This window comes from Schistocerca gregaria, chromosome X, assembly GCF_023897955.1.
Source record: "Schistocerca gregaria isolate iqSchGreg1 chromosome X, iqSchGreg1.2, whole genome shotgun sequence".
Classification (NCBI taxonomy): Eukaryota; Metazoa; Arthropoda; class Insecta; order Orthoptera; family Acrididae; genus Schistocerca; species Schistocerca gregaria.
In genome coordinates, this window is record NC_064931.1 from 602,039,997 (window position 1) to 602,054,674 (window position 14,678).

The 14,678-nt window shown below is 40.0% G+C and overlaps 1 protein-coding gene across 1 annotated transcript in view; it reads left to right on the forward strand.

Annotated features, from left to right (window-relative positions):
* LOC126297583 (acetyl-CoA acetyltransferase, cytosolic-like) overlaps positions 1-14,678 on the forward strand; it is a 67,655-nt gene that overhangs the window by 46,089 nt on the left and 6,888 nt on the right. Inside the window, exons 4-7 of the mRNA XM_049988550.1 lie at positions 15-214; positions 4,112-4,341; positions 5,420-5,605; positions 13,562-13,724. Coding sequence (XP_049844507.1) covers positions 15-214; positions 4,112-4,341; positions 5,420-5,605; positions 13,562-13,724 — 779 coding nt within the window. The remainder of the gene's footprint in view (positions 1-14; positions 215-4,111; positions 4,342-5,419; positions 5,606-13,561; positions 13,725-14,678) is intronic.

Here is a 14,678-nt window from a genome sequence, read left to right on the forward strand (position 1 = left end):
CCATTTTGTTACAGAGCTGTTGTTGACGGATACCTGAGCATAAGAAACGGTGATGCACAATTAGCAGTGTGTGGTGGACAGGAATCAATGAGCCAGACACCTCATGTAGTCAATATGAGAAAAGGATTGAAGGTGGGCGATACATCCTTACGTGACACAATATTATGTGATGGTCTCACAGATGCATTTTATGATATACACATGGGAGAAACTGGTAAGTGAAATTTTGGAAAATAATGTATCTGAGAGGATTCTGAAGGGTACTAGATGTAGATCACAGAGAAAGGATTCAGCTTTCATTTCAGAATGTCATCCAGTTAGTTAGTTAGTTTCATGTTTCAAGGCTCATTTGCATGATAAATTGAAAAGACTTGGAGCAATTCATTTTAGATTCACATAGCAAATTCATTTGTAAATATGGCTATTTACTCATTTCCATAACAGAAATTCTTCTGTGGAATAGGAGTTGCCAAGGAGAAACTTTTCCACTTTATTTTCAAATTTTACTTTGCTGACTGTCAGACATTTTATATCACTGGATAAGGTATAAAAAATTTTAGTTGCTGCATTATGCAAGCTTTTTGAGCTAAAGACAACATTACTGTGGAGTAATGAATGTCATTTTTCCTTCTGGTATCATAATTATGTACATTTTTGCTCCTTTTGAACTGGATTATTTACAACAAACTTAATGATGGAATAAATATACTGCGAAGCAGTAATCAGAATGCCCAACTTCTTAAACAGATTTTTAAAACATGATAGTGGGTAAGCACAACATATTATTGTTACAGAAAGTTTTGGAGCAAGGAAGACTTTCTTTCTTAAAGATGAGTTACCCCAGAACATTATTCCATATGGCATTATGTGAACTGTTTCTCCCCAACAGCATGCAAATGTGGATGAACAAAGTTGTTTTAGGAGTTTCAAAATGTGCTTTTTCCAGTTTAAATTCTCATCAGTATGGACACTTAAGAATTTTGAAGTTTCCATCCTATTTATTATTTCCTCACCATGTGTTACACTTATCATGGGTGTGGTAGTCATAGACCTGCAGACGTTAATATGTTGTATCTTTTAAATTGAGGGTGAGACCATTTGCAGAAAATAAGTTAATGTTGCTTTGAAGAACATTGTTTATAATTGCTTCTGTTTCTGTGCATATGTTTTGATTGATTACAGTACTAGTGTCATATGTGAAATGAACTAATTCCAGTTGTATATGAGACAGAAAATCATTTACATATGTGAGGAAGAATAGTGGACCTAAGACTGAGCCCTGGGGACACATGATTTCCTCCCTGTCAGAAGATATGATATTACCCATTGGTTGGCTATACTATCAGTCCCACCACACTGTGCTGATGTCCCAGTGCATTCACACACTTAACACCACAATGACAACTCAGTGGAGACACTATGACATCAGCACAATGTGATATATGTTTTATAATTGTGGTATTTTATGTTTGACATGGTGATGTTCCTTGCTACCTGCTACATGCAACATCACAATGTTACTTTCAAGTCTGTAAAGATCATGAACTTCTGTTATTGTGTTACAAGATTTGATGATGACAGCACAGATCCATTGAAACTGGTAATCAATAAAAAGATTTACAGGCAACCTTGGTGTACCTGATATTTCAGAATAATATAACAATTCTGATGGTCCCAGCTGTTGACATAATGTCAAACATATATGAGGTTGGCAGTTATTGACATCTGTCCTATCACTTTTCTTAGGGAGGGGTTTTACAACATCATATTTCAGTCTCTCTGGAGAAATGTCTTAAGTTAATAATGCATTACATATTTCAGATGTGATAGGGCTTCTTACATGAGAGCAAATCTTTTGTACTCTATTGGAAACACAGTCAAAACCAGATGAGTTTTTATTTTTGAGAAAATATATAATTTTCTTGATTTCAAAAGGATACATTCATATGACTGAATTTTAGAATGTTGCTTTTTCAACATATTGCTGTAATTTTTCTTTCGAGCTGATTGTTCCTATACTTTCCACTATATGTAAGAAATAACTATTAGATATATTTGCTACTTGTGACTCATCATTTATAGTCCTTCCATTCAGTTCAATATTGATGTCATCATGTTCTGTGGCTGGTTGTCATGTCTCTTGCTTCATTACATTCCATTAAGTTGATTTCCGACATTATATGTTTGTGCACCTAGTATTTATGGGGTAAGGGAGAGTGAAATCAGTTGTTTATTATGAACACACTGTGAGTGCAAAATGGACACTTACAGAAAGCAAAATACAATTACGTGGATAGCAAAATAAAATGCTGATGATTTGAATTGCAATGATAGGAAGAATAGCATGTAACAAAATTTTATGCAGTTTGCATATATTGTGTGATAAGAAGGTAAATTATTAAATTTGTACATGGTTTGGGGATATACAATTACAGTACTTAGAACACAGAGCTGCTATGTCGGACAACAGTGATGGCTCTAACCTGGCAGGGCATCATGTCCAGCTGACCTTGGATGGCAAATACTTGTTAATCACTCTTCCTACTTCAAATCTGTGCTAGAGTTCATCAATAGAGTGGCTGGAGAGTGGTGGCATGCCACTCACTCAGCAATCTGTGACTGGATGTTTTCAGTGAACAAGAGACATGGAGAATGTGCTGGCCAAGGCAACAGTCAAACACCCCCTATATTGAGATAGGTCAGAACAGCATGAGTAACATGAGATCTTACATTATATTGTTGAAAAGCAATACCATGGAGACCTCAGAGGCAGGAGACAACCATCACCATTAACACATCAGCAATGTAATGGCTGCTGTCCAAATTACTGACTGTGTGACTGAGAAATGATTGTGTCGTGCACCCCAAGGAATGCCACACCATAAAATTTGCTGCTGGGCCCATATCCTGTTGACACATTCAACCTCACAATGTTCATTCTCCTTGAAGCCTCAAACATGTCACACATGGAAATTTCCACAGTGATGCTGTGCACCGATCTGTGGCTCACATGGAAAGATGACACGGTGCTTCTCCTGTGTCCAGTGTTGTCAATGGGTGCACCACTGTTGGCTTGCCTCTCTCAGCTCCACCCACTGTATCCCAGAGACCTATTCTCACCCCCCTCCCCCTCTCCGCCTTTCCCCAGCCCAAAGTTAATCAATTGGGTCACATCCTGAGAAAGGTTGGTGAACATTTGTCAGGAACACAGCTGAGGGTTGCTAAGCAGTTCCTGCACTTCATTCAAAAAAAAAAAAAATAAATAAAATAAAATAAATAAATAAAAATAAAAATAAAAAAATAAAAAAATTAAAAAAAAAAAACGCTGTAGTCAGTGCTAGGAGAACTTAATGTAGTGGATGCTTCTTCCTATAGCTTCAGTGCAGTGCTGTCGCACCAGATATCAGGTGGGCTGTAAGAACCAACAGCATATGCTTTGAGGCTGGCAGTGGCCCCAGACAACTGTTTCACCAATAGCCCATACTTCAAGGCTGGCAATGGGGTCAGACATTAATTTTGATGCCTATACTGAGGTTTTCCACTAGTCAACTGCTGCTTTAAGAGGCCTTTTCATTGTTGATATTATGTGTCACAAATACAGTGATTAAGGTAACATCCAGCAAAAATATACATTCTCATATATCAGTATTCTTTGACATGTTTTGTATTAGTTAGCTCCAAAGAAGGGCATTTTCTGAAGGCTCATCAACAATTTCAGTTTGTTTATGTGCCTTTCAAATGCTATGTGCCTCATATATATGGTGGGTGGTTACCTTTACTCTTCTTAATACTTGCATTTGCAGTATCTTTAAGTTCTGCAAATATTTTCTGTGAAGTAGAAAGTTTCAACATTTAGATGTTAGTGTGTGCACTCATTTCTGGAAGTACTGTTACAAATGAGCATCCTGGTATAGTGTATGAGTTACTGTGAGTCATGCTCTGCTGAGTGGAACCCTTACCATGACTTTAAATGATGACACCTGTAAGAAACTTATTCAAGTATATGAAAAACAATACTGTTCAGTGTGAGAAAGGTATAACAATTTATGCACAAAAATAAATGCATTATTACTTTCTTATCATGTTCTACATTAGTATTTGTGCATTGCAGTGGAAAGAATTGCTGACAAAGAAGGAATTACTCGTGAACAGCAAGATGAATTAGCTCTCGAATCTCAGCGTCGAGTTGCCAAAGCTCAGCAGGGAGGATATTTTGATAAGGAAATGGTACCAGTTCCTATTGAAAGTTCAAATGGGAAAAAATTAGTATCAATTGATGAACATCCTAGGAATGATCTGAAGATTGAGGACTTGCAGAAACTGAAACCAGCATTTCGAAAGGTAGCACTGCTATTGAATCTCTCTAGCTTAAAATTTACTTATTCCATTAACATTTATGTTGTGTAAATACTTTGTACACATATGGAAATCCACACAAGATTATAACATAATTAGCTTTTATTTATAATTTTTTGTGGCTGGCTGTTGGGAATTTTTTTGAGTCATTGAGGATATATCAATGTTAAATTGCACATAACAGTAAGAATATAAAATTAATTTTGCAATAACTAAATTTTAGAGGTGTTTAAACACTAACAAACCTCAGAAATTGTTGATGGAATTGGAATGGAGAGCATACATAACTATACATGACCAAAACTGTACAACGTATTTGCAAGTCACTGACTACATACGTCTAGGAGAAGATAACTGATTTTTCAATGTAACCAGATTTAATTATTAATGAACATTTAAGTATTTCTATACATTTCATATAGGCACTTTTTGAATTGATGCTCTCACACTATTTCATCGTTTATAGAACCCTCTTAATTGGAAGATAGATGTATACAGATTGTATATAACACAGGAAGATATTCATGTTACTCATAGAGACAGGATTTCGATCTAAAGCTTTACAATGTTACTGTTCAAAATCATAGTGTTTTAATTTATATTATTCAAACATGCATAATGTCACCCTCCTTAGCTGAGTGGTCAGCACAGCTGACTGCCATGCAGAGGGCCCGGGTCTGATTCCTGATACTACAAGGATTTTTCATTGGTGGGAGAACTATAATGGGGTTTACTGAGCCTTGTGATGTCAACTGAGGAGCTACTTGAGTGAGTAGTATAAGTCCCAGGTCACAAAAACTGCAACAGCTGGGAGAGCGGGATGCTGACCCCACAGCCCTCGATACTGCATCCATCATTGGCAGAGGATGACACAGCAGTTGAGTGGCACTGATGGACCCACCAGAGTCTATGGACAGAGTTTATGTTCAAACATGTATAACATCTTGTGACTTCTATTAGTTTGTTTATTAGAACAAATGCTAAGTAATAATACCACTGATAACAACTAATCAATTGTCAACAAATTTAAGCTGTTACATTGTATTACTTTCTACTACTACAGGGTGGAACTGTCACAGTTGGTAATGCTACTGGTATAAATGATGGAGCTGCAGCATTAGTCTTGATGACCAAAGAGCTTGCCTCAAAAAGGGGCTTAAAACCATTGGCGAAGATTGTAGGATGGTCACAAGGTGGTCTTGACCCGCAGTACATGGGCATGGGACCAGTACCAGCTATTACATCACTTGTAAGTCACATACACATTATCACTTTTGTTCTAATGATAAATAATTAATTTGGACTTATTATTCAGTGTAACAGCACTCTCTCTCACTCTTTCCCCTATCTCCACTCCCTCCATCTGTTCAGTGAATGATCGCAAATCATATTCCATATATCTTAATGTGGATTTCATTCAAGAACTTTTACTTTTCCATTGCAAATTCAAAGAGCATTGTATCAGAAGTTATTCTCTTTCAAGGACTCAAAGAAATCTGCAGGGCATTCCCTTTCCTACTGAAGCAGAGTTTGACCTGTGCTCAGAACTTTACAGTACATATCACTGTTTGCAGTTATGTTGACCCACAAGAAGTCAAAGCACTGCCTGTCTTGTATGTGATTGGGAAGTCTAATACTAGTCAAACTCAACTGATTAGTAGCTATATGAATTCTATGACATATTAAATTTTGTCAGTAAGTTATCTCCATCATCATTCTACATAAACTGCATTGTTTCCCCATATCACCAGTGCTCATTGTTTCTTCAAGATTGATATTTCAGAAGCATGTATCCAGCCCCCACTTGATGAGCATTTACAAGCATTTATGTCCATTAATATACCATTCTGGTTACATCATAATCACCAACTACATTTCAGAATTTCAACTGCAACTACCATTTTTCAATATTATCCAAACTACCTGTAAAACACTATTGTTTCAATAAAACTTCAATAGATATGCAACCACATGACCATGTTATACTGACTGGAATTTCAGCCACTGTTGCAAGTTGTATCATAGATTACCATGGTAAAGGACACTTGCAACAACAGCCAAAATCTTTATCTATGCAAACTGCTGGACATTAAAATACTGTGCATAATTTAAGAGTCAAGGGGACCACTCACCAAATAGCAGGAGCACTAAGTTGTTGACAGGCACACACAGGGGTGAATGGTCTCCTTTTTCCTAAATTATTTACATTCTGCCAAAACTTTCTTTATTATATTTATACTGCCTAGTGACTTCTTCCACCCTAAACCTTGAGTCATTCATCCTTCATTACTATCTTATAATTTGCTTCTACTTTGTCTCTCCCATATCATTCATTCACATCTTTCACTACACGTTTCTTCTTGCCTTTGGTACACACATACATTAACAATTCCTTCCAGTGTGGTAATGCTAGACTTTTGAGACACCCTGTAGCAGTGGTTGCAGCAGTTTTGATGGTACCTCATGCTATCCTACAAACCACCCATCAACCACATCACAGTTAAAACACTTTCCTAGCAACAAAACCATTACATTTCATCTCCAAATCGAACCACCTCTCCTCAGCCATTATGCCTTTATGAATTTTACATCTTTCTTTTCTTTCCTGCATGAAGAAATACCCTCACTTTACAGAACTATCCTACTGCCATAAGCAAAATTTCTTCCAGCCTTTGAACTCCCCAAAAAATGCCTTGTTAGCCAGTTACATTTACAGCCATCTAACACTTGCATTCATTTATTTCACATTTTCCAGCAACATTCCACCCCAAATGGACCCCTACTCCATCTGTCTGCATCAGTTACGAAAAGTATACCTATCCCTAGCTAAAACCCAGGTCCAAATCATATTTCTTAAATGCTGCCTAAGCCATGGAACTGTCCTCCCCCCACCCCCCCCCCCCCCACCCCCCTCCATCACCCCAATGGCATAGTCACAAAAATTCCCTTTTCTGGATCCCATCCCTCCTTTCACAATGACCTTCACCTGTGTGCATTCTGCCTTCCCATAACTCACAAAACCTGGTACTGTAGAAACACGTCTCCTACAGGTGTCCCAGAACTACCTCTTTTGCCTCTGCAAGATACACTGTGGAATCCTAGCTACATACAAGTCCATAAATTATCCAACCTGTTGACATCCTACTTATGTCTTGAAGCACTGCTGTCCATCAACACACATCCAACTCTCAGAAAACCTCCTAACCAACTCTAATAGCATCCAGACCCTGCCTGGCTGATGTTTTCATTTTACCGTATACTCCAAGACTCCCTCCTAATACTCCCTGAAATCAAGAACCCAATCAAACCAAAAACACTGTTGTTAACCTTGCAACCAAAGTTCTCAATCCTACAAATGTTCAGTCCTATCCAAATGCCTCATCTTCAGCCCCACACCCAAGTTCTTAATGCTGCACTCATCAAAGACCTACTCTCCTTATCCAAACCACTACAGTGGAAACACTTCTTTGCTACCAATCCCTCCAAGAAAAGGCAACCTAATACCAACGCCAAACCTGGCCCCTTCAAAGTTCATAGCAGCATTCAACCATGATCCCCCACCCACCAAACCAACCTCTGGTCACCTTCTGGGAATTTCCTACCTCCAACTTGGCTTCCCCATCATTCCCCAGGTACATTCCCAAGAACACAAACTTCTCAACAGAAAGTACAACCATTCAAAACCTCCAAACATGCCCTAATTTACTCATCCTACCTGTGGACAGAAGCTCCAACACTGTTGTGATGGACCACAGTGACTACCTGACAGCATACTTCTCTCAACTGTCTGAGTTCTCTACCTACAAGCTTTGCCATAGTGATCCCCGTCCAGAAGTTCAATATAGTCTTCAGTCCCTACTAAAATCCTTAGGCCCACCCCAGAATTTCTCTTGAGTTCATCTCCCTTCTCACCCCAACAACACCCCATACAGCCACCTTCTACATGCTCCCCAAAATTCACAAAACCCAAAAATCCTGGACACCACATTGTCTGTGGTTTTTGTGCTTCCATGGAAAGAATTTCCACTCGTGTCAACCAACACCTCCAACAAACTACTTGAAGCCTAGTCTCTCACATCAAGGATACTAACCATGTTGTTCACCAACTTTCGACCATCTACACCCCTTTGCTACCTGGAGCCCTACTTGTCACCACTCATGCCACCTCCCTGTACACCCAACATCCCCCATGACCACGGTCTTGCCACTATGAAACACTATCTCTCCCAACATCCTTCCAAGTCCAAAGCCACTACCTCATTCCTCGTACACCTTACCAACTGTATCCTCACATACAACTACTTCTCCTTTAAAGGGAACATGTATAAAGAAATCTGCAGCACAGTCATGTGCACCCACATGGCACCCTCCTAATCCAGTTTGTTTCTAGGCCATCTGGAGGAAACATTCTTAGCCTCCCATACACCAGACCCCTTATCTGGTTCAGGTTCATTAATGAAGTCTTAATGATCTCAACTTAGGGTCAAGACACCCTATCCTCATTCCTCCACATCTCAACACTTTCTCTCCCATCAGCTTCATCGGATCCTCTTCAACTCAGTGTACCAACTTCCTGGTAATCCCACTACCATCAAGAGTACCTGCATTTTGACAGCTGCCACCCCTTCCTGACCAAACAATCACTCTCATACAGCATGGCCACAATTTGATGGCATATCGAGAGTTATGAGAACTCCCTTCCTTGCCTAGTATGTTGAAGGTCTCATGGTGGCCTTCATAGACAGTCACTATTCTCATACCTAATCTGCAAACAGATTTCCCATGCTATATGCTCACAAAACTGTAACTTTTCTCTCCCACATTCCTAGCCACCACATTGGCACCTCCCTCTGAGCCACTAGCTACCCATCTCCAACCCCTTTCTTACTTCCCGTTTCTTTCTCTCTCTGCCCACACCACCTTACACAACCCCACGTCACCCTTGTCCACCTGCCAAAAATGTGCCTGTTGATGTCTCAACTCTTCTGCTATTTGGTGAATGGTCTCCTTTATTTACATTCTGCCAGAAATTTCTTACTTCAATAATACTGTGTATGGTATACTGGCCCCCCTTTCAAGCTCCAGGCATATGTGTTTCCAATTAGTTCTCCATCTCATCGCCACCTTTCTAACTAACCACCCATCCTTTGTCAGTATAACAATACCAGTTCCCATACCTTCTGTCTGATTGCAGACATGCCTCATGTTCTGACCTCTCTCCTCCACTAAATAGCCTGTACATTGTCAATATGCCCAAAACAAATCCACCTCTTTCACCTTCTTCAGTATGGTAATGACACCATTTTACTAGCACTGTATCCTACAACCCAGAAATTCCAATGGTCTCTTGAACTCCACCTTAATTAGTCTTTTGGTGAACCCAGAGTTCATCGATGTTAATCCTTCCAAATTCCAGGCAATAATTATAGGACAAGCCATCTGCAGCTCACACAGCTTTTGCCTAACCATGTACAACCATCCTATTCTACACTCCTGGAAATGGAAAAAAGAACACATTGACACCGGTGTGTCAGACCCACCATACTTGCTCCGGACACTGCGAGAGGGCTGTACAAGCAATGATCACACGCACGGCACAGCGGACACACCAGGAACCGCGGTGTTGGCCGTCGAATGGCGCCAGCTGCGCAGCATTTGTGCACCGCCGCCGTCAGTGTCAGCCAGTTTGCTGTGGCATACGGAGCTCCATCGCAGTCTTTTAACACTGGTAGCATGCCGCGACAGCGTGGACGTGAACCGTATGTGCAGTTGACGGACTTTGAGCGAGGGCGTATAGTGGGCATGCGGGAGCCAGGGTGGATGTACCGCCGAATTACTCAACACGTGGGGCGTGAGGTCTCCACAGTACATCGATGTTGTCGCCAGTGGTCGTTGAAAGGTGCACGTGCCGGTCGACCTGGGACCGGACCGCAGCGACGCATGGATGCACGCCAAGACCGTAGGATCCTACGCAGTGCCGTAGGGGACCGCACCGCCACTTCCCAGCAAATTAGGGACACTGTTGCTCCTGGGGTATCGGCGAGGACCATTCGCAACCGTCTCCATGAAGCTGGGCTACGGTCCCGCACACAGTTAGGCCGTCTTCCGCTCACGCCCCAACATCGTGCAGCCCGCCTCCAGTGGTGTCGCGCCGGCGTGAATGGAGGGACGAATGGAGACGTGTCGTCTTCAGCGATGAGAGTTGCTTCTGCCTTGGTGCCAATGATGGTCGTATGCGTGTTTGGCGCCGTGCAGGTGAGCGCCACAATCAGGACTGCATACGACTGAGGCACACAGGGCCAACACCCAGCATCATGGTGTGGGGAGCGATCTCCTACACTGGCCGTACACCTCTGGTGATCGTCAAGGGGACACTGAATAGTGCACGGTACATCCAAACCGTCATCGAACCCATCGATCTACCATTCCTAGACCTGCAAGGGAACTTGCTGTTCCAACAGGACAATGCACGTCCGCATGTATCCCGTGCCACCCAACATGCTCTAGAAGGTGTAAGTCAACTACCCTGGCCAGCAAGATCTCCGGATCTGTCCTCCATTGAGCATGTTTGGGACTGGATGAAGCATCGTCTCACGCGGTCTGCACGTCCAGCACGAACGCTGGTCCAACTGAGGCGCCAGGTGGAAATGGCATGGCAAGCCATTCCACAGGACTACATCCAGCATCTCTACGATCGTCTCCATGGGAGAATAGCAGCCTGCATTGCTGCGAATGGTGGATATACATTGTACTAGTGCCGACATTGTGCATGCTCTGTTGCCTGTGTCTATGTGCCTGTGGTTCTGTCAGTGTGATCATGTGATGTATCTGACCCCAGTAATGTGTCAATAAAGTTTCCCCTTCATGGGACAATGAATTCACGGTGTTCTTATTTCAATTTCCAGGAGTGTATTAACCAACACAACAAAATGTCAGACTAACACTTACCCAGGAACTAACATGAAAAGCCCACCTGCTAACCCTCCAACAGAAAGTCCACACTAGTCTAAAATTGCTAAAGCTATTAATATGGCCAAATATGGGGATTGCTACCCTCCACTGTTTTTCACACCGACAGGTCCTTGATCCTACCTGTTTTCTCCTATGCCAGTATTGCATGGATATCCACTCTACTAAAGTTCTGTCAGTTGCTCCTAATTCTTAAATGCCAGACACTCTGTTTTGCCTTCCACATCCATTTACATTCTTGCACATGGATCCTTCACCATCTCATTCAATTCCCAGCTTTCCTCAGTGACAGCAAATGCTTCCATACATCTTACACTATCTGGAAACTCAACTCCAACAGCCACATTTTTTCCTCTGTATTTTCCAATCCTGGTATACTGCTGCACCTATATTGGCACATTCTTCCAGTTCCACACCAACACACACATTCCATATCTTCTCTAATAAAAATTGTACCAACTCCCTCTTCCCCACAATGAAAGCAGCCCTGAAATTTACCTGTTCTATCAACTGTAGCTATTCACTACCATTCTTACCCTATATCAGGGTTCCCTGTTCCCTTTTCATCTTCCCCTCGCACTTTCCTCTTCACATTCCACTTCAATAACTTCCCTCATCTGTGTAATGACAACCCAACAGGTGCCTATGCCTCCACCCACACCCTACAGAACATCTGCTGTTTTCTCTACCAATTTTTTTTTTTTTTTTTTTTTTTTTTTTTTTTTTTTTTTTTTACAATGCAAATTATTCAACTTTAGCAAAGGTGCAGTACCTCTTTTTCTCATCACCTGTCTGCAGTCTGCATTGTGTTTTAGATAGCTTTGTTTTATTTAAATTCCACCTTTTAGCTTTTTTTGCTTTTAATTCCAAATGAAGAAAATCAAGTTTAGTTTTATGTAATGCCATCCATTAAATTCACCTTTTTATATATATTTTTTAAAAAACCAATGTAACTATTTCACCATCTAATTATATTATTTTGCCTGATGTATATTTTAAACCCTTTAGCTGAAGAGTAGGCTGTTTTGTCCACTGACAGCCCATCCTCCACCTACATGGGAGAAGTGGTATGGTGGTGGAAAAACTGTCAGCTTCATATGCAGATGACTCATTATTAAACATAAAGTAATTCCTGATAAGTAATTCCTTCAATTTTTTTAATGTGAAAACTCTCAAAGTTTTTTACATGAAACTAATGTTATTAACATTCTATACCTTTAGTCTTCGTGTCAGTGTATTTGCAGCCCTCTGCTACTAGAATGCTCCAAATTGTAGTGTGAGACACAGCAGTGTGTAATATAACTAAGCTTATGTGTGAGAAACATCATGCGCTAATTGAGCTTTGAATTTGTAGAGTTTGTGCACATATGGAACACCCTCTCCTTCAGCATGCCAATGACAGATCAGACACGAGTGCTGCGACATCTGCAGTAATCCAGTGCCTTGCTTTATTGTTTTCATTGTCATGAAACATCCTCCATAGAGTCCCAAGTTGGTCTAGTCTGATTTTCTTCTGCCTCCAAAACTTAAAGAACACCTTCAAGGGCTTCATTTTGATAGTGACAAAGCTGTGCGAGCAGAGGCTCTATCGAAAAAGTCTCTCCTGGGGTGGAATGTGTTCATCACTGTGGTGACTATGTTGAGAAATAAATATTTAACCATGAAGAATAATGATGTAGAATGTTAATAACATTTGTTTTAGTTAAAAAACTTTAAGAGTTTCTACATTAAAAATTCAGAGGCGTAACGTTTCAGCATACACTCATATTATACAGTGGTAGAAAACATAATTCGTTAATTCCATAAGATACAATGTCATATGAGGGATATGTACATATGTAGTTTACACTATAAGATCATTGGAAGTTCATTTAGATAAAATGAAATATGTGGTGGGTAGCGGTGAAATTACAAATTTGGCATTACTTTGCAGACTTTGTCATTTCTAAAATATGACATGGTTGTGAAATTAAGTGAACAGAAAATCATTTTTTCTGGAGTTTCTGCATTTTATTTTTATTATTATTACTATTATTATTATTATTACTACAATAGTTCACTTCATTTAAATTGATTTTTCATTCAATAATCTGTCTTCTGGCATGGATTTTGTTTATGATATCGAGGTTGGTATTGTATTTCAGTTTCACTTCTACTACATACCTTACAAGCAATGTATGTTTTTTTCTACTATTTCATCTCTTGTCTTATAATTTGATTTTATTCATTATTATAGATGGAAAAGGTACAGTGGAAAATATCTGATGTAGACCTGTTTGAGATAAATGAAGCCTATGCTTGCCAGGCCATAGCAGTAATGAAGCAGTTGGGTCTGAGCCCAACAAAAGTTAATGTCAATGGTGGTGGAGTAGCTCTGGGACATCCTCTGGGGTCTTCTGGTATGTATCTGTCATTATTTAACTTTGTTGAATTTGTCTACTGAAAATACACTCCTTACACTGAATGAAGATAAGCCAATGTATCACACCATGATAAATAAACTTTCAAACTAATCTGGTGGTGTGCTGTGGCTTTGCGCATCACCTTGAACTGTACTGTTAAGTTAATGTATTCATATCCATATTTGCTTTTTGACACACTGTCTAATTGTCAGTACAATTTAAGATATAAACCATGCTCACTTATGGTATTCATTGCACTTATGAACACATAATAGGTATTAGTGTTAAATAGTACCATTTATAGAGCTCATCACATTTTTATTTCACATGTGTAAACAGTGTGGATGTGCTAGAATGACATTTGTCTGCAAGCAGAGTATGTATTTTTATGAAACTTCTTGACATATTAAAAATGTGTGCTGGACTGGGACTCAGACCTAGACCTTTACGGCAAATTCTCTTAGCAACTGAGTGATCCAAGAACAACTCATAACCTTCTTTCATAACTTATGAATCCCTAGTACCTCTCTAGCTATGCTTCTGGGTACTGGTGGAACGTAAGTTGTGAAGGCAGGTTATTAGTAGTTTTTGGATCACTTAGCTGGTAAGAGAATTGGCCACAAGGATCGAGGTCTGAGTCCCAGTCCCAGTCCAGCACAAGTTGTGATTTTTTTTCCTCTGACACTTATGGACAATTAGATAATTGGAGAGCTTGTGGACTGGGCAGACCCTATTGCATGCAGACACATACTTAACCACAGAGATAGCATGTAAACAAAAATCATTCTCAATTATTCTCATACCACACTTGAGACAGTGATGTCAGTGATCTTACTTTGACATATATTTTTTTGTACAGCAGGCATTGTTAACACAGCTTGTCAATTACTAAATTAATTTTACAATTTGGTAAATTGTTATACAGTGTGAAACCATGGACTGTATATCAGA